Genomic DNA, 27,466 nt, shown 5'->3' with positions numbered 1-27,466 from the left:
TGACAAACCAACACATCTATACAGATAGGTTTAGCTAATATTGCTGCTGGTTCTTGTGTTGATATTTAGTATCTAAAAAAGTAAAGTTGTCATTATTATTTTTAGTTACATTCCTCAAGGCTAGTCTCAATAATTGTCTGTGAAACATTCAAAAACACCCTGAAGTGTACAATGATACAGTAAAAGCACAGTTAAAGATAGAAGATTTCCATATTGCTTCTGACGAAATACTCATCAAACATAACCATGACAGTTACATGCAAATAAAAGGCTGATAAATCATTAGTGTGTAAGTAGAGGTTAAACAGCCTACTGTAATATGTTTCAGTGTTGTGCTGTTGATGATTTTGTAAGAGGAGGTGTCAGTGTTGACCTTAAGTGACCTTGCCGGCTCCAGCTCTCCTGGACTCAGAGCTAAAAACAAAATAGTTTTGGCATCAGTACGTCTGGGACTTTTTTAAGACTTGACAATTGTCACATGCTCAAACTAATCAAGCCGTTAGTTGTGTCATAATCTACATATACAATGATGAGAAAACTATTGCATGAAATTAATTTAACATTATTTGGTAAGTGACAAATGTTTGGCAAGAAAGGTTCGAGGGGTATTTTAGCATTTGTCAGAAAACCTGTTTCAAATTATTGGTGGACGCAAATAAGTTCAGACTTGGCTACTAGCTGTCTTATACATATATATAAAGTGTGCATTTTACAAAAAAAAATAAATAAATTAAAAAAAACGTGATTGCTCTCCCAATGGAACAGTAATCTAATGAATGTTATGTATGGATTTGGTAAATGGACTGCACTTGTATGGCGCCTTTTTAGTCTTCCAATCACTCAAAGCGCTTTTACACTACATGTCACTCACCCATTCACAGACACATTAATATACTGGTGGCCAAGGTTTCCATACAAGCTGCGATGTGTTACTCATTTAACCATTCACACGCACTCACACGCAATTTGATGTTCAGTGTTTTGGCCAAAGATACTTTGACATGCACACTGGAGGATCTGGGGACTGAAGCGCAGATCATCCAATCAGGGGACAACTTTCTCTACCTCTTGAGCCACAGCTGCTGTATATATGAGGTTTTAATAGAAACAAAATGTAACTGGGGAAAAATAAAACAGAAAATATATTTGCACAATGTATCCTTATGTGTTCTTATCCTTGTATGGTATCTTACGAAAATGTAAATACAACAATTCATATGATATTTAATGAACAAGCACGCCCCCCCCCCCACACAAATGGTGTTGTAATGTTGTATACTTATCCTAGTACATACTTAGTTACATACTTATCCTAAAGTTATGTAGGTTAGGTTTAGGAAAGGAAACATGTGGCATTGTCACCTTACTAATTAACGTAAAGTTAGGAAAGTAAAATTACTTAGGTTAGGTTTAGGAAAGTAAAGTTACGTAGGTCAGGTTTAAGAAACATGCTTGGGCAATATCACGTTATGTACTTAACATAAAGCTACATATAAAGTTTCATAGATTAAGTTTAGGAAAGAAAACATGGTTGAGCGTTGTCACATTATGTAACATAAAGTTATGAAAGTTAGGTTTTGGCAAGTAAAGTTACGTAGGTTAGGTTTAGCCAAAGAAGCATGCTTTGACGTCATCACGTTATGTACTTAACGTAATGTAATGTTACATACTTATTGTAAAGTTACATAGGTTAGGTTTAGGAAAGGAAACATGGTTGGGCGTTGTCACATTACGTATGTAACGTAAAATTATTAAAGTTAGGTTTAGCCAAAGAAGCATGCTTTGACATCATCAGGTAATGTACTTAACATAATGTTCCATACTTATCATAAAGTTACGTAGGTTAGGTTTAGGAAAGGAAGGTAGGAAGGTAATGTGCGTTGTCACATTACGCATGTAATGTAAAGTTATGAAAGTTGGGTTTAGGCAAGTAAAATTACTTAGGTTAGGTTTAGGAAAAGATACATGGTGATGACGTGCCTTAAAATAACTCAAAGTTTACTTGTTTTCACTTGGCTCCCAACACTGGCCCTGATTTTGTTTGATCCGTCCACCCCCCCAACCTGACTAGTCTTGCTCTTTATCCAACTTACTTCTTTACTTCTGTCAGCGCATTGGACACAACCTTCACAATGATTGCAACCTTCACAATTAATTGTGTTATAAACAATTTACTGGCCCATGATTACGCAGGTTATATACAAATTCTGGTGTATTAGGCTACTTTTTTGTCAGCATATGTACAAACAGTACATGAGAACAGCCTGATTTGCACAACATGTTTATGTTCTTACGGTTTTCTGATAGTGATAAACAACCTAAAACAGAGTTACTTGCTACATCTCTGTAGTTGCAGGGAATTTGGTAAAGGTCCATGAGGCCATGTAAGAATTACATTTTTTTGCTGATGAGTAAAATTCTTCCACCTGACTGAGATGATTTTTATGGTCACACCTCTGATTTAATCATCCCAACAATAAAAACAGAAGCACCTCTATCATATCAGAGATGGACTGTGTTTATGGACCATATCAGATCTGTAGTAAAAACCAATATCAGCTCAATATCACGCTCTGCTCCCACTAACATGGCATGAAAAGTGTCAAGATTCTCTGTGTGATCTCCCATCACCCTTACCTCCTCACCCTCTCTCCCTCTCCTCATATTTACTGAAAGGTGACTCCTCTACCTCCCTCCCTCCCTTCATGACACACACTCTTATATTTGTATTTCCTACCCTTGCGCGCACACACTCTGACATTCACACATTTCAAACACTCTCTCTTCTTCAAAGACGCCACTTTCTCTATCTGACACCACTAATGATCTAAATACCAAGCACACACATGCACATATGCGCACACACACAATCTACTGTGTGTGTTCTTGGTCGATGGTGTTCCAATGAAGCGTTTCTTTGGGCTGGTGCTGGAGCGGCTGGTATTTGTGTCTAAGAACCTCAAACTGAGTCAATGCAGGAAACAGAAGAAGAAGAAGAAGAAGAAGCTAAGAGCCAAGAAAACCAAACCATCGGTGAGTGACAGACAGCTTCACTTTATTTTGACTCAGACACATTTATTCATATCACTGAAGACTGGTACTTGCTTCAGTTTGGGTTTAGTTTTCTTCCTATTGACACACCCTACCTCCAAACAAATTAACACACTGCGTTGAAATGTCTTGGAGTAACTAATAAAATGAATGTTTATGTGTTAATTTTGCAGCAGACACACGAACAGAAAAGACAAGACTGTTTGTCACTCTTGCCTCTGACTATCTCCTTCTCCCTCTCTAATGCCTAAAATAGCCAGAGTCACTACATTCCGACGTTTAGGAACCACAACTCAATCTGTCTGTGTGTGTGTTATTTTTTGTGAGTCCCAGTTGCTGATAGAAAGGCATTGGCCTCATTGTGAGTTTATTACGTTCAAATTGACAATTTGGGCTGCCCCCAACTAAGAATTTTCCCAGTCAACCAATAGTCATTTAGGGCCATTAGTCGACTGGTCTAATTTATGACATTAATTTAGTTGTTCAAATGATTTTGTGCGGGCCATCACAATGGTTTACATTCAAGATCTGAGAAAGAAAAGTATAAGTAACATTGTTAACACTGTGCTACAGAGAAATACAGAATCGTACTAATGAACCTTCATTAATGGGGAACTGCGCATTGGTCCGACAGCACATTGGTCCGACATCCCATTGTTCTGACCATATTAAACCTATTGTTCCGAAGTCCGTTCCGAAATCATCATGATGCCCTGTGGTTAAGGTCTGGTTAGGTTTAGGCACAAAAACCACTTGGTTAGGGTCAGGAAAAGATCATAGTGTGGGTTAAAATGAAAAAGAAAGTGACAACCACATAAGCCGTGAGCCTGCTCCGCCTCAAGCCATTCCCAGCTGACCCAAAGCCAGTTGCGGCACACCATCAAAGCAGAAATACGTCCGCCGGGAGCCGTTCAGCACCGCGGACCATCGGACTAATGGGATGTCGGACCAATGGGCTGTCGGACCAATGACATGGACCCCATTAATATAGACCTATATTTTATCTACAAGTGCACGTCACACACTGAGCGAGCTGCCTGTTAATGACGTTGTTGGCAAAGCAGTAATGATTGTGCTAAGTGGCATGTTTACATATCACCTTGGGTTCGTCCTTCACCTTCTTAAAATGATCCCACAATTTGGATTTCCTACCCGACATGTTATTAACTCTCCTTTGTAATAACAGCACGTACCAACCCTGTAAATTAATGTGGCTCTTGTCTGACTGCTGAGCATGGCCACTTCCTGTGTCTGTCCTTTCAAATAAAATTCCCACATGGTACAGTTATATAGTTACTGATTTATTTTGACAAGGTGCAGCTCCTAATAGAGTTTCACATTTGTTTGTTTTTTCTGCAACTAAGCAAGCGATGAAATCTTGCCGACTAATGACCTTTCTGGTTGACTAACATTTCGTTGACTATTAGGGGGCAGCCTTATTGACAATGATCATAACTTTAATGCACTTGTAACTTCATTTTGTATTTTACAAATATTCTTAGATCACTATTATATATGTTCTGTGATGTTAACTCAGAGCTACAGTTGGTTACTTTTAAAAAATGTAACTTTTTGTGAAACTTTCACTGTAACCACACAGTAGTACATATTCATAATTATTATTTATGAAGTATATTTTCTGTCTCTTTGTACCCTTCATTTATGTGGTGTAGGAATAATCATAAAAATTTTCCCAACTGGGAAAATTCATGTGAACACCCCCTCAAATCAGAGCAACAACTCAGAAAGTTAATTTATTGCATGTCAATTTTTTGCTCACATGTAATAATAATATAATAGGTTGTCACTGTTAGTTACTGTGGAGCACCCTTAATTAGTTACAAAAGTTATTCATTAGCAGTAGTCAGATAAAGGAATATTTTTGTAGTTTTTTGTAGTTTAGATGTACCGGTGCAGCAACAAGTCTGGGACAAAATCACTGTTGTTTAAATGCTCTGAGCAATAAAATACAACACATCCTCTTTGTAGTGCCTACATTGTTTCCACATTATGACTTAAAGCTCATGAACATGCCAAATTCAATCAATCACTCAATCACTTTTATTTATAAAGCCCAATATCACAAATCACAATTTGCCTCAGGGGGCTTTACAGCATATGACATCCCTCTGTCCTTTGGACCCTCACAGCAGATAAGGAAAAACTCCCCCAAAAAAGACCTTTAACAGGGAAAAAAAATGTAATCAGAAGAATGACTTCCCAGTGTGGGAAACGGGACCATCCAAGGACCACATGAATGCAGCAGTAGTGCTTTAATGACATTACCATACATGAGTGAACTAATCAGAGGAGAGGTGTCTCTACCCCAGTTGTCAATCACTGCTCCTGACTTGCAGTAAAACTATCAAACTAGGCAGCGCTGATGAAATATGAATCAAGATTATTTTGCTGCATTGCTGTAAAATTAGGACGTTTTTGACCTAGCCATCATTTTGGAAACAGTCAAGCCAAAAAACTAAACAACACTCACCGACTGGAGCAGCCTTCTCATTTTACAGCTAAACAGTACACTAAAATATGTTTCTATGAACATTTGAAATGAGAAATAGGTAATGCAGTAAAAATCTTTATTCATATTTGATCAGCACTGCCTAGTCTGACAGCAGTTCAAGAGCAGTGATTGACATGATTGACAGCTGCGTTAAAGACTCCTCAGCTCTGATTGGTTGTTCTCCATGAGCTGCAGTAGATTCTAGCAAGAATCCGATTTTTTGTCACAGACTATCTGTCTCTTGTACTACTATGTGGATGTAGTGACAGTTTCAGCAAATGTGACGAAAAATTATTTTTGTATAGATTTTTATGCATTGATATGGAAATGTTTCATCTTTTTATAGGTAGTTTTACAGACACAGTGAAATACATATTTGCTGGTAGAGTAGCCATTTAACAGCAATATAAAGTTTGATGCTGTGGTAAACCTGGCCTGCTTTTGACCTTTATATCTAGTCTATCTATAGAGGGTGATATACTGTAATGTACACTGTAGTGCACATATTGAAAGTCCACAGTGGGTGTAAACAGCAGATTAGGTTTCTAAAATGAATAAGAATGAATTCCATTTAGCTTCTTCAGTGTCAGGCATTTTATTGACCTACTGTCACAGTAGGTGTGCTTTCATTCGCGTATTTATGTTTCCGTCTAAAAAAAAGAAAGAAAGAAAACCTGAGTGGAAATGGCAAAAATTTGAAAAATATTGAAATATCACAAAAAATGTTTTCAAACTTGTATAAATAGTGTTGGCTTCTATTTTCTATCAGTTTATTACTATCAGAGAATAATAGTTTGGAAGAGGAGATGCAATTTGTGCTTAAGTCCTTTAATGATTGCTAATACTTGGAAATAGTATAGTAATAAATCAGGATTCTAAAAGCAGTGTATTTTAGACATCTGCACACACACACACACACACACACACACACACACACACATTTAAAGAAGAAAATGTCAACTGCAGGGGCGCGGAAACTAGAAACCAGGGCTCCTGTTGTCCACATGCTGAAATGTCCTTGAGAAACATAGTCAATGCTCCCAATAACCAGGGCACTGCCCTGCATGGTCTGCTGCTATTGATGTATGAGTGTGTGTGTGTGTGTGTGTGTGTGTGTGTGTGTGTGTGTGTGTGTGTGTGTGTGTGTGAGAATGAGAGGCGAAATGTCATGTGCTTTTGATAAAGGTCTGTGTGAATGCAGTCCAGTGAAATGAAAACTATCAGAGGGTGGCCAGTTCTGTGATCTCAGGCCTGAAGCTTTTCTCCCTGCTATTGATGCAGTTCTGTTCCAGAGAATAAACCACAGTAGGAGGAGTGCTTTTAATTTAGTTCTTTTGAGATTTCCAGAATTTGATGCAGGATAGTACCAGAAATGTGTAGAATAGTGTTTGTTTTGCTCTCAGTTAATCATACGCAATATGTTTAACACAGGGTTTGGTAGATCAACATAGGTTGTTGGTCACTAAAATGAGGGTTTCCAATTAATGCTGGGGTCGACAGAAAACTGGAAAAGGAAAGAAAAAAACTGGCAGAAAATGAAAATACACTCTTCTCCAGCAGCTCTCCCCTCTCTGTCCTAAGCCCCTCCCACCAGACAACCATGGGTGCACACATTTCATATTGTCACACAGTGCTTCCCATACATTCATTTATTTAATCTTATATAATTGTAGAGTTTGCAGACACTTGCAAGGCAAAGAGGCGCTCTTTTTTTATCAGACCAAAATGAAAAAAGAATTAGCTAGCGACCACCTGCTCCCTCTTCCTCACTCCCCTGGGCACTAGCTTGGCACAGAACTTCAGGTGGTGGCTTTAGTGCCTGAAATTCATCTAGCGCAAACACCCCAGCGCTCAGTGACACAGCGGGCTGGTGGCCAGCAACACCGCCGAGTCTAACCTGTGTAACAGCAGCAACAAAAAGTTTGCTGATCCAGCGGGGAGTCGGGGCTGTCCGGTTCTGGGGTTTGTGCTGGCTGGACTCAGGTTGCTGCGGCCACTAACTTGGGGTCTGACTCTGGAACTGCCGCCTGCTGGTCTCCTGGCGAGGTGGTTTGTTGCCGCAGGAAGTGAGGCGGAGGACACACTGTGATTTGATGCTCTAACATTAGCAACATAAATGTAAACTTGGAGCTCCAGGTGTGAGCCTCTGGTTCCAGTTAGCACAAGGCTAAACTATTAGCAACATTTTGTCAACACACTTTGCCGATATTCCCACGTGTTTCTAGACTTTCTTCTTTGATCAGTTTGTTTTCCTTTTTTGGGTTGCTTTGCTATGTAGGCAGTTGTTGGCGACTTTCTCTGCAGAATTCTCTGTCATTGAATCAGGCTTTCACCATCTCAAGGGACATGCATGCACATCTGCATTTGTAGAACAGCCAATAGGAACGCCCTCTCTCTGAAATGACCTGTGATTGGCCAAAGTCTCCCGTCACGGGCTAGATTTTCTAAAGCATAAAATCAGAGCTAAGAGGAACAGAAGTCTAGTTTTCTTTCAGTCCACTTGAATTACAGCATGCTCAAGGTTTATTTATGGGATTTTTGCCCAGTGACGCCAAAATAAAACTTCCTAGCCCAGCTGTAAGTGAAAATGAAGAGTGTTACTTTGTGCTTGTTTTTCTTAAGAGAGAACAAAATAAAAGTTCATTAGGAAATAACAAATAATTTCTTTATGTTTTGAATTATCTGAATATTTTTCATGCACCTCACTTTCCTCCCTTAATAGTTATACATTTACCCATTATTTTGTCATTAATTCTAAAAGACCAACTGATACTGTCTGAACCTACTACTACTACTGGACCCCTGTGACGATACCCCAGCTATTAAGACGTTTAGCGAAACTGCGGAGACTCTGCATGCTTGATCAGGGTCTCAACTATGCCAAATGAGTGTGTGTGTTGCATTGTCAATATTTTTGATAGTGTTTTCAGGGAATTATGAGTATCTTGTTGATATCTGCCTCAAATGAGAAAACCACTTGGAATGATTTGATTATATGAAACAGCCTTTGATCTCTGCCACCAGCCCTTTAGTGTTACAAATGCTATTTTCTACCATGTAGAACAGAAACATTACAGCCCTCATGAGGCCACGATTAGCCTACTTTAATTGATTTACGGACTAGTAAAACCCCTGCTGTGTCTGCAGGGTTTGCATGCCTGTTTTTATATGGGTGTTTGTGTGTGTCTAATCCAAGCTTTAGAGAATGTGTCCCTGCTCAGTCTGTCTGCATGCAACCACAGATTACTTTACATGATCTGGGACAGGTGTAGAGAATACTGTGGATTAGTGTACAGTATATATTTTAAGTGCGTGTCTGCCTTTGTGTGTGGACAGAGGACAATTTAATGTGCGTGTTTGTCTGTGTGTGTGTGTGTGTGGGTGTGGGTGTGGGTGTGTGTATGTGTGTGTGTGTGTGTGTGAGAGAGAGAGAGAGAGAGGGGGGGGGGAGAAAAGGCAGCATTGAGATTAAAAGTGTATCTGTATCTGTGTGTGTGCCTCAGTGTGCCTGCGTGTTCCTATCCCAGATTACCCTAAATTTATCTTTCAACTGTTGACTGACTATCTGCCATGACATCACCAGTGACATTGGCAGTGACATCACTGGCGATAACACAGGATGTCCTTTTCTGATTGCTATTTTAATCTTTTGGGCTGCAGAATTCGGAGGATTTGATAACAAAATGATTCCAGAGGGGATCATTGCTACCAGGCTGATACTTTGAAGTTATCTGTCGCTTTTTCAGATATGCTAACCATTAGAGACCTGCCATAGACCCATTTTTCTCTTTATTAGGGGGGTACAGGAGCTCTTTAGGGGAAATAGCAGGTCAAGAGTAAACGCCACATAGAAGTGGAGAAGTGGTGTACATTCAGGGCGTTCTCACTCCCAACAGTCGCCCCAGTTTCTGATTATAATGGACCGAGGCACCCTTTGGTGTTTGTATGAGACGCACTGTGCAGTGTCATTATTTGATGCTCTGAGCAACTGAAATGCAAGCAAGAAAGTCTGTGTAGAGTGGGACGGACTAGATAGTGGATAAATCAATCAAGCACAGGACTTACACCCAGGAGACTGGTGTTCACTTCCCATGTAAAACTTAAAGTCAAAGTAAAAGTCATGTTTGTCCCGTGACATACCAAACTTTACATTAGTAACAAATGTCCTTATTTTAGGCCAAAACATGGTCTTTTTTCTAAACCTAGCCACATACTTTTGTTGCCTAACCCGTAAAACAAAGTAAATCTACATTGGTTTGAGTTTATTTTGTCTGTATGCATGTAACGAGTGAAAAGTGAGACACTTTCCTTGAGCATCCAAAACTGACGCTGAAGTGGTACTAGAGCATCACAGTTTGATGCATAGGGCAACAAACGAAGCGTTGATATTTCAACAGTTGGGAATGAGAATGTGATGAAACATCATCTGAAAGCTAGGAACCTGAAGATTAATTTGAGACACAGCTCAGCATATTTTATCAAACATATTGTTTGGTTAGGCGCTGATCAAACTTGTAAAGTTTAGAGTGTATAAAGGTTTAGAATTATGATGGAAGTATATGTTGACCATTGCAGCAATTTATGGGCTGGTAACATTTGTTATACAGATTTTGTGCAGAATTTAATATTTTTTGACCACTTGAAAATTGATTAAAATGGTCAAGAATCAAGGACTTAATGGGAGCATTTCTGTTCTGGAATATGCTGAGGAACCCCCTTATTGTCGATATACCTATGAAAGCCAAACATCCTTTAAATGACTGGGGTCTCTTGTTTTGTGCTTGTGAAGTTTCATGAGGCTGTGATTATTCTGGAGGTCACAATACGTCATTTTATACATTGAGGTCAAGGTTAATAAATGGTCCCCCGACAATTAAATGGCTAGTATAGAGGCAAACATCATCACACACAAATAAAACTGGGTTCATTGAATCTAAAAGTCTTAGCTTTCCAGTCATACCCAATTTATGCAATTCCAAGACTTTCTGGGGACCCTGGTACGCAGAAATATCCAAGTACACTATTTTAAGAATGGATGAAAGTAATACATTTTTTCTGCATGCAAAAAACTCTACGGTTATTGCCCAAAACTGCATGGGACTAGCATAAACTAGGTGTATCTGTAGAGAGGAGAACCATGAGTACCAACAGAGCCCATTTTCATTCAGATATCTTAAGGTGAGAGGTCAAGGGACCCCTGTAAAAATGGCCATGTCAGTCTTTCCCTTGCCAAAATTGAGCCTAACTTTGGAGCAATACCACAAGCTAGCATGACACATTTGGTACCAACGGATGCCTTACATTGATGGTCTCTCGGATTTAAAAATGATAAACCAATCCAAAACTTTATAGTAATAATATTGGCAATATACTATACTTCTACTTCGATCTATTAGTCTAAACTAAATAAAGAATTGGATAAACTTCATTTCTGAAAGTTTTCGACTAAATATGGTGAGATAAAATTAATTACATTTTGATTTTATTAAAATTAGACCAGGTTAAACCTTTGTCTTGAGCCCAGAGGGAATTGTTTGTCTGTATGCAAGCAGTTATTGATAGGTAATTAAAGCTGTGATCAATGTGTTGTCAAGTCAGATGGATTGCTGTATCCTGTTACAAGTTGCTGTTATCAGTGGCTGCTGACACATAGTCTGCTTCATTTCCGTTCCCAGAGACCTCAGTGGCAGTGGCCTTCATATCACTTGACATTAACATATGTTGTATCTTGATGTTTTGATGATTTAATCAGATTAAAGTCACATCTGCAGCTCAGGTTGTTATGTTGCCTTTCAGGCCAAGTTGCCTTAAACCTCCTGGATGTAAATGGGCTGTTCCTGATTGGATTTAATGCAGATTGTCTTGATCTATGTGCATTGGAGACACTTTGCAGTCACATTCTGTATGTTAATGTACCTTCAGCTGCCTGCAGAGGTGGTTTATTTAAGCCAATCTTCACTGTCTTTGTGTTTTCAGCTGGATTTTCCACTTTAATGTGAATGTGCACCTTGCCGAAGCAGAAGAGGCATGACAGGCGTGACATGTAACACGACAGTGTCTGCCTCTAGTGTGACATATACATACATACATGATGGCAGCGCTTTATAAACAATAACAATGGCATTAACATGGTGATAACAATCATTTACCATCCCTATTATATGGTGGCTGATCTCATCCTCTGCTCTGAGGGTAAGGAGCTCCCTGACGTTTTTTGGCTGCTCATCTTTTTCTTTGAGTTAGCTGATAACTGCTATCAGCTACTTTTTATATCTCCCACAGTGGGTTGCAAGTATAACATGTCAAAACATCACACCCGTGCCACCCATCATCCCACTCTGCCAGCTGTCCCTTTTTTCATGTTTGTTTCTATGGTTTTAGGTGATCCTGACAGTTTACCTCAATGACACCCAGCAGATGCTAACTGAGGTCCCAGTTACTCCGGCAACCAGAGTGATTGACGTGGTCGAATATTGCAAAGAAGCTGGCGAGGGGGAGTGTCACCTGGCTGAAGTATGGAATGGGCATGGTGAGTCCATCCATCCATCCATCCATCCATCCATCCATCCATCCACCCACATATATGAGATTATATATAAAATTATAATAGACATTGTGAACATATTTATAACAAAGCTACAGTTGGTAGCTTCTATGAAAATAACTCATATTTGCTGAAACTCTCACTACATCCACTCAGTACCACATAAGACAGATAATATATGAAAAAAATCATGTCCCTCCTCCTGCTCATAGTGTTTCTAATAGCATTTGCTAGAATTCACTGCAGCTAAATGAAAACAACCAATCAGAGCTGAGGAGTCTCGAACGCAGTTGTTCATCATGTCAATCACTGCTCTTTAACTGTGATCAAACTGTCAAATAAGGCAGCACTGATCAAATATGGATTAACATGCTGTTACTGCATTGCCTATTTCTCACCTCAGATGTTGTCAGAAACATATTTTAGTGCACTGTTCAGCTGTTAAATGAGAATGTTTGTGCCCTGGTCACCATAATGGAAACAGTCAAGCCAAAACAAAGCATCAGCCCCTGGAGTAAACTGTCTCATTTTATAGCTGATTGGTTGTTTCAATTCATGTGCTGTGGATTCTAGCAATTGCCATCAGATGCACTACAGGAACGGAGAGGAACGTGAGTTTTTTTTTAATTTTTTATTTTTGTTTTTTATCAATAAAAGTTACAAACTGCAGCTTTAAAACAGGAGGAATGATAAAAGACGACAAGAATAATCGAGAAAGGTAAAATAAAATCAGCAGTAAGTGTCCATCCATGCAGATGATAAACTCTTGTAAATGACATGGTTTTCCATTAGCATCCACCTCGAAGCATCAACTTGCTGCAGCATGTGAGCTCAACTGGAGCATTAACATATCGGTCTATGCACACAAGTCACCAACAGACTGCTAGGTGATAATAAGAAGAGATAAACTGACATGACTCCAAATTAATTTTTAACACACAGTGAAAGGTATTGGGAATTACTATTTTGGGAGTCTGTCATAATGTATCTACATATTCCTCTTTTTTGGGTTTAAAATAGTGAAGCATTAACCCACTAAAGCTCCATTAACACAATATAATACCAATAACTCATCACTCATCACCATGACCACTACTAATATAATTACTATTGACAGTCTTTTAGTGCATTAGAGTATTCACATGATTATAATCTGGAATTATATGGCAGGATAATCACAGGCCAAGATCGTTTGCTTTGAAGCTGATTGTAAACACAGTCAGACCTGTATCACTGCTACACCTTGTGAAATCAATAGAGCTAAGTGCCCTCTGTATACTGTCGGCCATTGTAAACTTGAATAGACCAGTCCATCACATGCACACACTGAGAGCCACTGTATCCATTAAAGTGTGGCCTACATTCATTCAATCATAGCTGTCGAAGTAGGATGCACATAACAACACAGTGTGTTAATGTAGCACTGTGGTGTGACTGAGCGGTCAGACGGGCTATAAATGGCTCCAATACTGCACTGTTTCTCAGAGGTTGACGCTGTGAAGCAGTACATAATAGATGGTGGTATAAATTGTGTTACTGTGTGATGAGAGGCCATGCCTCAAGGCCACAACTGGCCTCACGACTGGTGTGTGTGTGTGAGTGCTAAGCCATTGTCTACGTGTGTATTGTTAGCTATGGATTGATGTATTTTGCTGTGAGCATATTGCTGCTGGGTTTCTACAAAACACAGATATAAATGAACTTTTACTTCTTTTCAAATTGTCTGCTTTAACTACACAAATATGTAAATATTCACAGAGATGATTGAAGAGTTTGAGCTATAGATAAAAATATCAATAATAAACACAATCTTGTGCCAGTCAAAGTGTCTGCCATTAAAGGCCATTTTTTGTGGGATCGTTTAACCCTTTGTTTACATTGTTTATCATGGAGTAAGGCTTTAAAAATATAGAAAAACAACATAAAGTTCTGTGGTGTGTAATGAACCACTTAACGTCCAGTTTCCTTTAAAATTTCATCTTTAAAAGCATAATATGTCATTTCTGCTGTTAGGGGACTGTCAATCACAACATTAACAAAAGTCAGACTTTGATGATGTCATGACGTATCGTGGGATCATGGGAGCTGTTGCCTTTGTTGTTAAATAACCGCCATTGCTGATGGCAAACTATCTGATGTCACTCAGGCAGAAATCATGTTCACAGTTGCCACGGTACAAGATTTTCATAATAGATAATGGTCTCAGAAATTATTTAAAGAATTATTATTATCAGTCAGAATGACCCTTAAATGAATGAAAACAGAAGGGTTATCTTTGGTTGAACAAACATTTTATTATTATATATATATACTGAAACAATTTTTTCAACTGAAGTGTGTGTAAAAAGTCTCTGTTTTGAAAATAACTAAAATATAGTTGAGATTCTCCATCCAGTTGCATTTATTTTCAATATCGTAGATTAGCCAATGGATACAGCACGATGATCGTCAGTTTTACAGTATATCACCGTATACCTTAAAACCTTTATATCGCTGCAACCCTAGTTCATGGATGGATAAGTTGATATGTTGAAGTTGTATTCAAGTTACGTGAATAAAAATAACTAAACTTTTATTTAATTCTTATGAAAGTTATGCAAGTAATGTGAGTAGGTCTGTCACTGATATGATGATATGCTGTTCCACAAATAATTGCAGTAATAATATTAGTGTTATAACCATTTTATGCTACTGATATAATGACACTATAATAGCATATTTGAACAAGCACATGCTTTCAAAGAGTAATGGACTTTTAATTCTTAAGAATACTTAGACATTGGAATGTAATGCGAAATCAGTTGTGGGGTAGCTCAGCACTGTTATCCATGGTCAAAACAATCAATACTAAGAATAACTTTTTGAGCATGTTGTTGTAACATCGCAACTTTCCTGCACACATTGGCCTGGTGGCTGGCATGAGCCACTTGTCATAGTAGCACATTGTAATCAGCGAAATCAGTATTGAAAGATATAGAAACAGACTGGGTAACGTGATGTTAACTGTATGGGCTGTCACTGTTAAGAATATGTTTTCTCCTACAGTAAAAACGTCTGTTGTGGTAGCTACTGTGTGAGTTTTGTGTGAGATACACACCTGTGATTGGTGGAGATTTTAGGAGGGAGGGTTGCTATTCCTGCAAGTTTGAGTTTGTATGTGTGTAGCTTAGGAGCGGGAGTTGTTGAAGTAGCTGCTAATGCAGAGAACACCTTGTAAGGCAGACAGATTTGTTGTTTTTGTGTTGGCTTTTGCTATATTACTATTATTGAGTAAAATTCTGTGACATTGTACAGTTAACAGTGACGCATCATCCAGCGTTTCCTGTGTTTCCCCACAAGTTAGAGCAACTCAAGGGGTCTCTATTGACTTGTGACCGATTAAAAGGCACTGTTTCTTGAATAAAATCACAGATTTGTCTTAGTTTGTACATTGTTGGAAACATTTGTGATAATGTCAGTACACAACTGACTTACACACATTTTCATGAAATTCAACTCAATATATTTAGCATATTTTATAACTTTTGCATATTAAGTTTAAAATACGATACGCATCTGTGAGTTTGAACAATGTTTGGCTGCATGGAATGAGTTTGTAAAATAACATCAAATCATCCAAAGGCAAGTAATAATAACAATGATAATGATAATTTAAAGAACTTTACATGAAAGCAAAAATTCATCTGATTCTGAGGTTCTTCAGACAGTGTACTTGTCAATGGGAAATGAAAAAATATGTTGTTAAATGTATGTCTTTGGATAATTCACAGTAAGACACAATCTGTAAAGGTTTGGCTGACATTTTCTCCCCCTCTGTCTCTTCTCAGAGCGTGTTCTCCCTCAGGAGGTGTTATTGTTGGATCTTCTCCAGCAGTGGGGAGCCAGGAGGCCGGAGGTCAGCTTCTACCTCAGACACTGCCCCTCCTGGACACAAGGTACAGCAAAACAAACACACTTCAGGTTGATTCCAACCCAAACTTCTTGTATTAATATAATAACTGACTGACAAGATTAGCTTTCAGATAGATTTTTCCTCTCAGTATTGAGCAACATTCACTCTCCCGTGTGTGAAACTTACAGACACAGAGAGCCAGTGGTGTGTGTGAGGTTGAGAGGTGAGGTCAGTAATTAGCCAGATAAGATGATTAGTGTTACATAACATGAACAGGGTAAATCTGTAGGGGAGGGGGCAGAGATGAGGGCAGGAAAGTGTTTGGTCTGCTGCAGAAATGTCAGTTGATATTCTGCCAAAATAGCTGTTTGAATTGCTCATGCTTTGGTCAACATGTAAAATACACCAGTTCACAATAGATTCAGCATTATAATTAAACCAAAATGGCCATGGTGGGTGGTTTTCGTTAAAACTTATTCAGCACAAAAGAATGAATAAATGACTGCTGGACTGCTGCTGTAGCAGCGTCACTGTACTGTAGCACTGGTGTGCTTTACTGAGTACTCCCTGCAGGGACAGGACAACCTCACCACCTGCTGGTGTGTTCTCATCCTCCCCCCATTCATTAAAAACATAATTACCATTCATTATCATATGCTTGTGAACTGCGAGGTATATTGTGAATAATAAATTAATCATAACAATTTTTTATAGCCAGATTTCTTTAAACTTGGCTGAGTCATGGAGGCCATTAAGTTTTTCCCGTGTGTGTTCTGATATCTGAGCTTTAGTATCCGTATCTAAACCTTTATTTAAACAGTTTATGCTCCACCTGTTCTCATTCCTATCGAATGCTGTGTCGACAAAAAAACTGAATTTACCACAAGTTTCTATTCCTGTCATTTTCCACCCAGTCACGATTCATGTGCCAGCAGATCTGTAATAGGTTTAGGAGCAGCAGGGTGAGATCGAGAGTCAGATAAAAAGAGCAGCAGTTCATTTGGCCGCCTGCTGTGGAGAAAAGAGTCTTCTTTCGCTCTGGTCCTCCAGCACCAGACTGTGATACAGACGTGGTTTTGATATGAATAAATGCCATTCAACATGTAATTGTCAATGGCTGGTCGATGTCCCCCTGCAGCACGCAAACTGTCCCTGCAGTTTGCTGCCAGCTTGTTGTTGGCTCTTCACCTATTATCACAAAACCACTTCTTAAACCTTCCAGTTGCTCTCTAAGACCCACAAGCAACACATTGCCCAAATGTAATACGTTCTCCCAGGCTAATTTAACATCATCTGCCCTCTGTGGCTCCTTGAAGGTGCCTGTGGCAAGTTTGCACCTCCCACACAAGGACACACATACACCACTCTTCTACCAAATAATCAGCCTTGTAATGGAGAGTGAAATGTTTGTATTGGGATGGAACAGAGGTAATTCATTAGTCGTAAGTGAATTCAGCCCCACTGCAACTAATGATGCTGTTTTTCTTCCTGTCACCACAACTCACTCTTTATTATTAGCATAGTGTTGTGTGATAGCTTCTCTGTTAAATCTACAGCAATTAAATAACTGCTTAATTGAATGTAAATACTGTTTTAAGTTATCTATTGAATGTAAGATACTATTTTATCAGCTCAGTTGAATGTTAAGTACTGCACTGACTGCTCTATTGACTGGAGGTGAAACTCAGAGCCGTGTGGGATTAGCCCAGATTGAGCCTGTCTGGTCTTAGTAGAATTCAAAGGAATGATGCTATTTATAGATTATACACAGGGAGAAAGGTGGAGTGAGGTATAGATAAAGCAAGGGAGATTCCACTCGCGGCGTGGGAGCCCTTCTGTGTGGAGTTTGCATGTTCTCCCCGTGTCAGCGTGGGTTCTCTCCGGGCACTCCGGCTTCCTCCCACAGTCCAAAAACATGCAGATTGGGGACTAGGTTAATTGATAACTCTAAATTGTCCGTAGGTGTGAATGTTAGCGTGAATGGTTGTTTGTCTCTATGTGTCAGCCCTGCGATAGTCTGGCGACCTGTCCAGGGTGTACCCTGCCTCTCGCCCGATGTCAGCTGGGATAGGCTCCAGCCCCCCCGCTACCCTCAAGAGGATGAAGCGGTTGGAAGATGAATGAATGAATGAATGAATTTAAAGGGATAGTTTGGATTTTTTTGAAGTGAGGTTGTATAGGGTCCTTATCCATAGTCAGTTTGTTACATATAGCCAGTGTCAGTTGGCACATCCCCAGTTTGTAGAAGCGGGCTGGAATCTGAAACAGAAGCTAAGCAACGTACTGCTATGGATGGAGGCCAGGAACAAAACTTATTTTTGCCATTTTGCCATCAGACAGCCTGTTCTGATGCGATGCTGCTGAAGGCATCAGTTCCCTGTCTGTGCTCTCATCATAGCCACCAAACTCCACTGACAGAAACAGTAATTTTACCTCACTGAACACGGGAACTGCTGGTCTACCATTGCTTTGAACACTTAGTAAGTTTGTGGTATTTTGTGATTTTGGTGAATCCAAAGTAACCCTTTTAAACACCAATTTCAAACAAAAACACTAACCTCTAACTGTTAGAGGCAGCAGTAGGGCAGTAGCTCCCGTTTTCAGCAATGTTAAATCACTGCTTTTCTAAATGGAGTCTGGCTTTGAAGAGAGCGATATAGTGGCCTCATTTTACCTTGGAAATCACTGTCTGACATTAAGGTATACCAGGGAAAATATTCTAAATGTAGCATAAATTAAACTGATATTGATTTTGTTTTAGCTGTTTTAGGCAACTAAAATACATTTTGTTGCTGAACCTCCATCCACAGCAGTACATTGTTTAGCTTCCATGCTAGACTCCAGCCTGCTTCTCCAAATTGGGGGCGTGTTGACTGACATCTACTGGATTTAATAAACTTTCCATGGATAAGTACGCCATACAACCCCAGTTCAGAAAATCTGAACCATCCCTTTAATTTGTTTTTGTCTTTAGCCATAACTTTAAAAATATATTTTTTACAGATGTTTTTGATCTTCTGTCATAGCCATATATATCCTTTGCAGAGTCATTTTTATTGCAACACCTTGTCCTCTGTGTTTCAGTGTTGTTATAGCAGGCAAGTTGCCAGCAACATCCACTGCATCCTGAAGAAAGACAGAATATAAATAAGGACAGGGCTAACAAGGACACACACTTCACCAGAGTGCATTGTAGAATACTGACACATAAACATGATTGATAAGTAAGACACACTATGAAAGACTGTAAAAAAAAAGTATCAATATATTTGCAATACATAACCATTTTGATGGTAATAGTTAATTTATATTTTATATGCACTGTAAAGGACATGTGACTTTCCTCACCCTAAGACCGATGTTGCCCCTTCATTTGTCTTTAAGCTAATTTACACACGTTGAATGGTTATTAAAGGCCAAGGCAGTCAGTCGCATGTTGAGCAGTCTGCCACGCCGCAAGGCTTCACTCACCTCTGCCCGTTTTCATTTCAATATTTCATGTTTCATTGTTCATTTATATTCAGGAAGTCCGCAGCCTTTGGAGCAGAGCTGGACCACAGAAGCAACAGAGAGTGCTAATGACAGGGTAGGTGGGGACACACACACTCACACACACGTACACACACACTGGAGCTGGGCTTGGCTGGGCTGAGGGTGCAGGACAGGCTGCGTTATGCATCTCTAATTAGCTAAGTCTCAACGTCCAGGATCTGTTGTGCATTGTCTATATAAAGATCTCTACACTGCTAATGATACTGCTGAAAGCTTCAGTTTGTCTCCAGCATCTACAGTATACGTCTGTGGCGAAGGCCTGTACCTGAATTTATCCTGCCGTGATCAATGTGATACACACACACACACACACACACACACACACACACACACACACACACACACACACACACACGTATAGTTTATAGGCTGTGCCTTCAGAGCATGAGAAAAGTCAGATCTACCAAATGCTATTGTATCTCTAAACCTTAATGTCCAGAATACCAGTACCTTTAAGTATAGAAAAAACTCTGTTCATCAGACCCTGTGTTTTACCTTTGAGATATGTGAACCTATTGCCAAAACAAGCCCCCTTAAACCTAGAAACACCCTAAGGGACAAATGTGTACATTCATTTTTAAGGGGTCTCAAGAGTTAAAGCTGTATTATGCAAACAATCTTTAAAGAATAGTTTGATATTTTGGGAAAAGGTTGAAACGAAGCCACAGCAAGGAGACATTTTGCTTAGTAGTGTAACATTTGTAGCTATTTTTTAATTGAGTCTTTGGGACCTTTTCAAACAGTCTATACTACATGGTCTGAAGTGCATGGCAAAAGTGGATTTAGAGCGTGTCCAACTCTGCTTTTGCTAGTTAAACGGTGCATAATCTGGGCCCAAAGTGAGGCACAAGGGGCAAAGAGGGTTGTAATTTTTCCCTTTATCAGTAAATTGGTGTGGGTGTAACGTGAATTCCAGCAATCAGAGTGTTTCTTGCTCTTTAAAAGCCAAGAGTGCCTGGACTTGGTGCATCGCTGTTTACATGTTGGACTCAAATCTGAGCAGGGAGCAGTTTTCTGCTGAGTACTGCAGTAAGAGCAGTAATGTCATTGCAACGAGATCAAAACTGAAAACTGTAGTTATAAACTTGGCAGAGAAAACATAACTAAACTTTTAACTTCTGAAATACTCAATGAAGTTACGTTGCTCCTCGTACATTGCATGCACACAGTGTCTCTCTTAATGAAGAATCAGACAGCAGCTCTGCAGCTCTGCTCTGATCGCTGCTATGTTGACATTTTACAGAATGTCATTAATATTTTCCTCATTATGGATGTCTTATTTCACCTACCAGCAACCCATCCGCGTGTCCCTGTGTGTGTAACAAGCAGAGTGAACCCGCCTCTGTAGGAGCGTCTTACTATCTGAATAATACGTCCTTTAAATAGCAGGAAAATACTGCGCCACTCTGTCTTTAGACCAGGGTTTTGTTGGTCAATGACGCAATCGCTCTCTGCTGCCTCAGACGAACAATGCACCAACAATGCCCCTGACCACACCTCATTTTAAGACCTACACACCCTCAAGCGCACAGTTAGGTGAAAATAACTGCATCAGTGTGAAACTAGCAATGAAAGTTGGGCTGTGCAACACTTTGTGACGGATGTAAAATAGGGCCCTCCGTCTTAGTCCAATGTCAAACACACACACACACACATAAACATACACACACACGGACACAAGTGCATATCAGACACTTGTGTGTACCAGGCTTCTTTAATGCAGTGTTCGTACACTTTTCTAGGAAAAGTAATGCACCCACATTTGTACATATGGAGCTAGTAATTAATATGTTATCCACATATTTGGGAAGACTGCAAACATGTGACCAAAGCGCTGACAGGAATAAAGCATCAAGAAGGAAGCCGTCTGGTAAAGTTGCAGGTTGGGGTGGTGGGTTTGTCACAAAACACAGGACTTTCCCCAGGAGACTGGTGTTTGGAACCCTGTGAACTTTGGGTGAATATTGAGTCATTTTAAGGTACACCTACGTCATCACCTTGTTTGTTTTCCTAAATCTAGCCATAGTAACATTACGCTATTGCATATTGATACTAGTCATAGGAAGTGTTTAATGACATCTGTGCCATCTTGTCATTGTCTTTCTTAATGAAGCGAATTCTTAAAAAAATGAATACTGAGCTTTGCTTAGCATAACATACGCACAGGGAACTGGTGGATACGGCTAGCCTAGCCCTGTCCAAGAGTAAAAAATGTGAGCTTTAAGGGTGCTTAAGACAGAGCCAGGCTATGTAAAGCTGTTTCTTCATTTCCCCATATTGAAATACTCCTTTAATATAATCTTAAATTGCTCGTTGTGATATTTGGCAAACTTCAAGTGAAAAGCATTAATGTTACAAGCAAATTTGTACATATGGAGCTAGTAATTAATGTGTTATCCACATGTTTGGGAAGGCTGTGAACATGTGATCAAAGCACTGACAGGAATAAAGCATCAAGGAGGAAGCTGTCTGGTAAAGTTGCAGGTTGGGGTGGTGGGCGGGTCACAAAACACAGGACTTTCCCCAGAAGACCGGAGTTCGGAACCCTGTGAACTTTGGAATAATAATTGTGTCCATTGTGCAAGTGTAGACACCAGTGTTTGCATCTTATAGGCTATAATCTTAAAGTAGTGTCATCCAGGGCATGTGAATAACATATTAAAAATGTTTCAGTGTGTGTGTGTGTGTGTGTGTGGGTATTCACATATTTACAATATGATGTATGGGTACGGTGGTGTCTATGTATCTGTCTGGGTGCAGACTAACGGATTAGCACATGGATTAGCGACAGTGATGATGTTATAGTTATCTACCAGTAAGAACCATGTGAGGACCCACACACACACACACACACACACACACACACACACACACACACACACACACACGTAGTACACACTCCATGTACAGTATAATTACTGTATGTTTATTCACAGAGAGTAAAGAGTAAATAGGAATTAGCCTTTTGTCGTTGCCGTTTGCTAAACATGTTGTTTTGCTAGCTTGCTTTATCCTGTTATCCTGTTATCGTCTCTACAAAATAATGAGTCATATGGTAAAAAGAGCAGCTGACCTCATGCTAGCAACTATTTATTTATCACTAACAGCTATTTTCAACCTCGGTTGCTATTGTATTCAAACCCAGACTAGACTGCTTTGTACATGTCCGTGAGGCCTCGGTTAGCCAGTCAGCGACCATGTTTGCATGCATGTCTCTGTGTTGGTCAGTCTGCTGGTTAGTCAGCCACTGTGTATGTGTGTGTGTGTGTGTGTGCATGTGTTGGTCAGTCAGTGAAGGTAGGATTAGCTTGGTCCCATGACATAACCAGGCTAAGAGGATTGTTAGCTAGCCAAACAGCTCCTCCTCCCTCTCCTCTTCCTCTCACTTGGCGCACTCCTTCACAGTTGTCTTGAGGTGTCTGTCTTTCTTCGTCCTCTACCTTTACACGTTGGGTTTAAAGCAAAGACAAAGAGTTTGAGACAAGACAGGAGCGTGGGGGTGAGTTCTGGGAATGTGTTTCTTTTCTGTAGGTGTGTGTGTGTGTGTGTGTGTGTGTGTGTGTGTGACAGTGTCTGTGTGAAGCTCAACAAAGAGTGTGTGTGTTTGCTTTACACTTTCTACCCACCTTACACTCTTATGCCTTCTTCTCACATCAGCGTGTCATACATAATAGAACACTTGAATAACTGTAAATAGGAGTGAATGTAGAGGTGACTTTGAAATGTGTTTTGTGTGTTAGTGTGCTCTACTTTCTTTATACTTTAAGTTTTTTTTTTCTTTGTTCATAATCCAAACTACACTCACACACATTGGCAGGCAGGCCAGCAGTTTGTCTATGTGTCAGGGCGGGACTGCTGGCAGTGTGTTTCTACAGTGTGTGAGTGTGTGTTAGTGTCACACCATCAGAGTAGTGTGTGTTTAGGTCAGTGTGGTTTCAACTGGACGGTGTGGCGTCTTTTGGCCATTTGTGTTTGGGCTTGCCAGTGTTATTTTGCTGTGTGTGTGTGTGTGTGTGTGTGTGTGGATGCATGACTCCAAGTCAGGGTGTGACTGGCTCTATATAATCATATCCAAAAGCTCCCACTTACTCTCACACACACACACACACACACACACACACACACACACACACACACACACCAGATGCTGTCTCTTCCCACAGAGTGATGTAAACATGACACTGCTGACAGTTGTGCGTGTGTGTTTTTTAGTGTGCAGCAGTTTTAGATTTGTAATTCAACACTCATCTCAATACTGATGTCATTAGTCACCGCAGCAATATGTATTTCTACCATAACTGAAACAAGGCTGCAGAAATTCAGAACAAGTTAGTCTTCCCTCCTTTCTTCCAATGGGAAACCAGACTGTGTTGATGCCATTCTTTGCCTCAGAAAAGCTGACCCAGTTGTCAGAATAAATATTGGCATTGTACAGTTCTACAAACCACAGATATGTTACATTTGTTGTCAGTATGTTGCAACATTACATTTCATTTTTAGATTTCATGTTGTGCCAGCACTGTAGTTAAGGTGTGGTTAAGTTCTGGCACAAATAAAGCTTGGTTATGGTTAGGAAAACAACATATTTTGGCTCAAACTACAGAGTTTCATCCCCACAACCTCCAGCTGGAAATGTGCCCACCTCACCTTAAAAAATACCCAGCTACTGTTGCAACAACCACTGCTGGAAATGCACAAATGTCGCCTTCAAAATGCATGAAAAAACTTGCATGGTTTTTAACAGTGCTCTTGACAGCTTTCCTGCCTAGGTGTCACACTCTGAGAAAGTCTGCTTACATGTCATCTGAACTGTATCACTTAAGAAATGTTGATATGTATGAAACATACTTTGCAGGAACACACAATGCAGACATTTTCCTCTGCCAACTGTGCTGGAAGAGTAGTCAGGATACTTTGGTGTGCATTGTCTGCTCAGAGTGCATAATTAGCTATTAGCATCTAGTGATCTGGTCAGAGGCCAGCAGGATTTTAATGAGGTGGTAGGTGATTTGCACAGAAAGTTGTGGGGAACAAATGCTCCTTTTAAGGTCAGACAGCTCACAGTGTTACTGTGTGTTTATGTCTGTCTAATGAGTAGTGCACACATTTAACAAGATCAGTGCTTTGGTTATGATTTTGTTTAGAGTTTGATTGTGAGACTTGGTGACAGCTGTAAGAGGTGGCAGACTGATGGCTTTGAACGGAAGATGCATCACATTGTTACACTTGTAGGGGTGTTCAGTCTCTCTGAGTTTTTGAACTGACATGACACTTCTGGCACATATCAGGTGTGACTTTCCCTTTCAATTTAAACAGATTTTTTATGCCTCCACACCAGCAATAGCCGTAGCTGAGACAGGATGTTTTCAGGTTGCCCATCTGTCTCATTCTCGTGAAAACGATACCTCAAGAACACCTTGAGGGAATTTCTTCAAATTTGGCACAAATGTCCAGTTAGACTGAAGGACAAACTTATTAGATTTTGGTAGCCACAGGCCAAAGGTCAAGGTCGCTGTGACCTTGTTTGTCTCATTGTTGTGCACATGATATCTCAAGAACACCATGAGTTAAAGAAAGAATTAAAAACATATTTGGAGGACAATGATGACGGTAATGTGAACCCAGTGATGTTGTGGGACGCTGCCAAAGCAGTCCTGCGGGGGAAAATTATATCAGAATCTGCATTCATAAAAAAAATGAAAACTCAAAAACTGTTAAACCTGCAGAAACAACTAAAAGAACTGGAACAACAACATAGTAAAAGTAAAGATCCACAATTACTTCTACAGATGAGACCACTCAAATAAGAAATAGATATGATTTACTGTGATGAAGTAGAGAAAAATCTCAGGTTTACAAAACAGAAATACTACGAGGCAGGCTCGAAAGCATCCAAGCTGTTAGCCTGGAGGCTGCGAAAACAGCAATCAGAAAATACAGTCTATAAGATTAGGGATCCTGCCACTAAAAAAGTTACATATAAACTAGAGGGAATACAGAAAGCATTCGAGAAATTTTACCAGACCCTATATACCCAACCCACACCGTTCAAACCTGCTAAAGTAGAAGAGTTTCTGAGCCAATTGGATCTGCCCTCCTTGGGGAAATTGCAAAATGAAAAATTAACAAAAGAAATATCAGCTGAAGAAATTGACAAGGCAATCTCCTCCCTGAAGTCTTGTAAGTCTCCAGGGACAGACGGATTTCCAGGGGAATGGTATAAATCACTGACGGAGCAATTAATACCAATATCACATAAAAGCTTCAATTACACCCTGAGGGAGGGAGTCATCCCCCCGTCTTGGAGGGAAGCTACCATCTCGGTGATCCCAAAAGAGGGCAAGGACCCAAAAGAATGCGGCTCTTACAGACCTATCAGTGTTTTAAATCAAGATTATAAATTATATGCAACTATTTTAACTAAAAGAATGGAGGAAGTGATCCCTTTTTTGATTGACGAAGATCAAACTGGATTTATTAAATGTAGACAAACACAGGACAACATAAGGAGATCCCTCCACACCACTGAACACACAAAAAAGGAAAAAATTGGAGCTATTTTACTTAGTATGGATGCGAAAAAGGCATTTGATTCGGTGGGGTGGGAATTTCTTTATACAGTCATGGAAAAATTTGGCTTCCATGAGAAGTTCATTAAAGACATCAAAACACTATATACGTCCCCCGTAGCCAGAATTAAGGTAAACGGAGGCCTTTCAGAAACTATCCACCTGCAACGCGGCTGTCGCCAGGGCTGCCCAGCCAGTCCAGTGCTCTTTAACCTTTTCATTGAACCTCTCGCTCAGGTTGTAAGACAGAATCCTGACCTTGAGGGCATCACAATAAAAAGTATAGAATACAAAATATGTCTTTATGCGGATGACGTATTGGTCAGCCTAAAAAACCCAGAGTCAGGAATCCTGAGATTAATGGATTCCCTGCAGGTGTATGGACACCCGTCAGGCTACTCCCTTAACGTTGATAAAACACAAGCCCTGACATTTAATTTTGTACCATCATTAGAAATTAAAAACAAGTACAGGTTTAACTGGGACTCCACCTCTATTAAATACTTAGGCGTTAAATTAACTAAGGATATACCACAGTTATTCTTTGAAAACTATGTGAGAATAAATTCACATATAAAGGAGGTTCTAGACAGATGGGCCTCTCTGCCCCTAGATCTTGGTAACAGAATTATGACAATAAAAACAAATATTTTACCCAGATTACTCTATCTGTTTCAGTTCTTACCCATTTGTGTCCCTGATAGTCAGTTTAGAGAATGGAATAAGATGATATCCCACTTCATCTGGAATGGAAAAGCTCCCAGGGTGAGATACAAAACTTTACAGATGCCAAAGCATAGTGGGGGGATGGGCTTACCGAGGCTCAAAGATTACTATTTAGCGGCACAAATAAGACCACTGCTGCTCTGGTGCAATAAAGACTACTTCGCAAAATGGAAAGATGTTGAGTTATCACTGTCAGACAGGCCTATACAGAGTTTTTTAGGAAGCCCAGTGGTGGCTTAACAACATGATATCCAGAGCCAGTGGGTTAGATTCTCTATAGAAACCTGGTTTGGCTTGGTGAAACAACTTAACATTCAGAAAGAAATTTGAATTTTAATGTGGCCAACCCATGACCCAGATTTCAAACCAGGTATGAATGATGGAGGCTTCACTCAATGGACAAGAAAAGGACTCTCCACATTATGTCTATTCATCGAAAACCAGGAATTTATAGACTTCAAGACCATATCTGATAAATATGGCCTTGCTCGGCAGGATTTCTATAGGTACCTCCAACTCCAGCACTACTTTGATAAGAACATTAAAAGACTTATACAGGAAAATATATCAGGTATTACCAAAATGTTTATCAAAGCCTATAATACAAAACTGTCCAGAAA

The 27,466-nt window shown here is 39.8% G+C and overlaps 1 protein-coding gene across 4 annotated transcripts in view; it reads left to right on the top strand.

The window, feature by feature from the left end:
* Positions 1 to 27,466, top strand: part of LOC125900935 (apoptosis-stimulating of p53 protein 1-like) — a 78,140-nt gene that overhangs the window by 10,491 nt on the left and 40,183 nt on the right. For all 4 annotated transcript variants that reach the window (XM_049596241.1, XM_049596243.1, XM_049596244.1 and 1 more), the window contains exons 2-4: positions 11,945 to 12,092; positions 15,935 to 16,042; positions 19,524 to 19,585. In XM_049596241.1, the coding sequence (XP_049452198.1) occupies positions 11,945 to 12,092; positions 15,935 to 16,042; positions 19,524 to 19,585 (318 nt within the window). The remainder of the gene's footprint in view (positions 1 to 11,944; positions 12,093 to 15,934; positions 16,043 to 19,523; positions 19,586 to 27,466) is intronic.

Source organism: Epinephelus fuscoguttatus, linkage group LG14 (assembly GCF_011397635.1).
Source record: "Epinephelus fuscoguttatus linkage group LG14, E.fuscoguttatus.final_Chr_v1".
NCBI classification, from domain to species: Eukaryota; Metazoa; Chordata; class Actinopteri; order Perciformes; family Serranidae; genus Epinephelus; species Epinephelus fuscoguttatus.
This window is presented reverse-complemented; position numbering and strand designations above follow the sequence as displayed.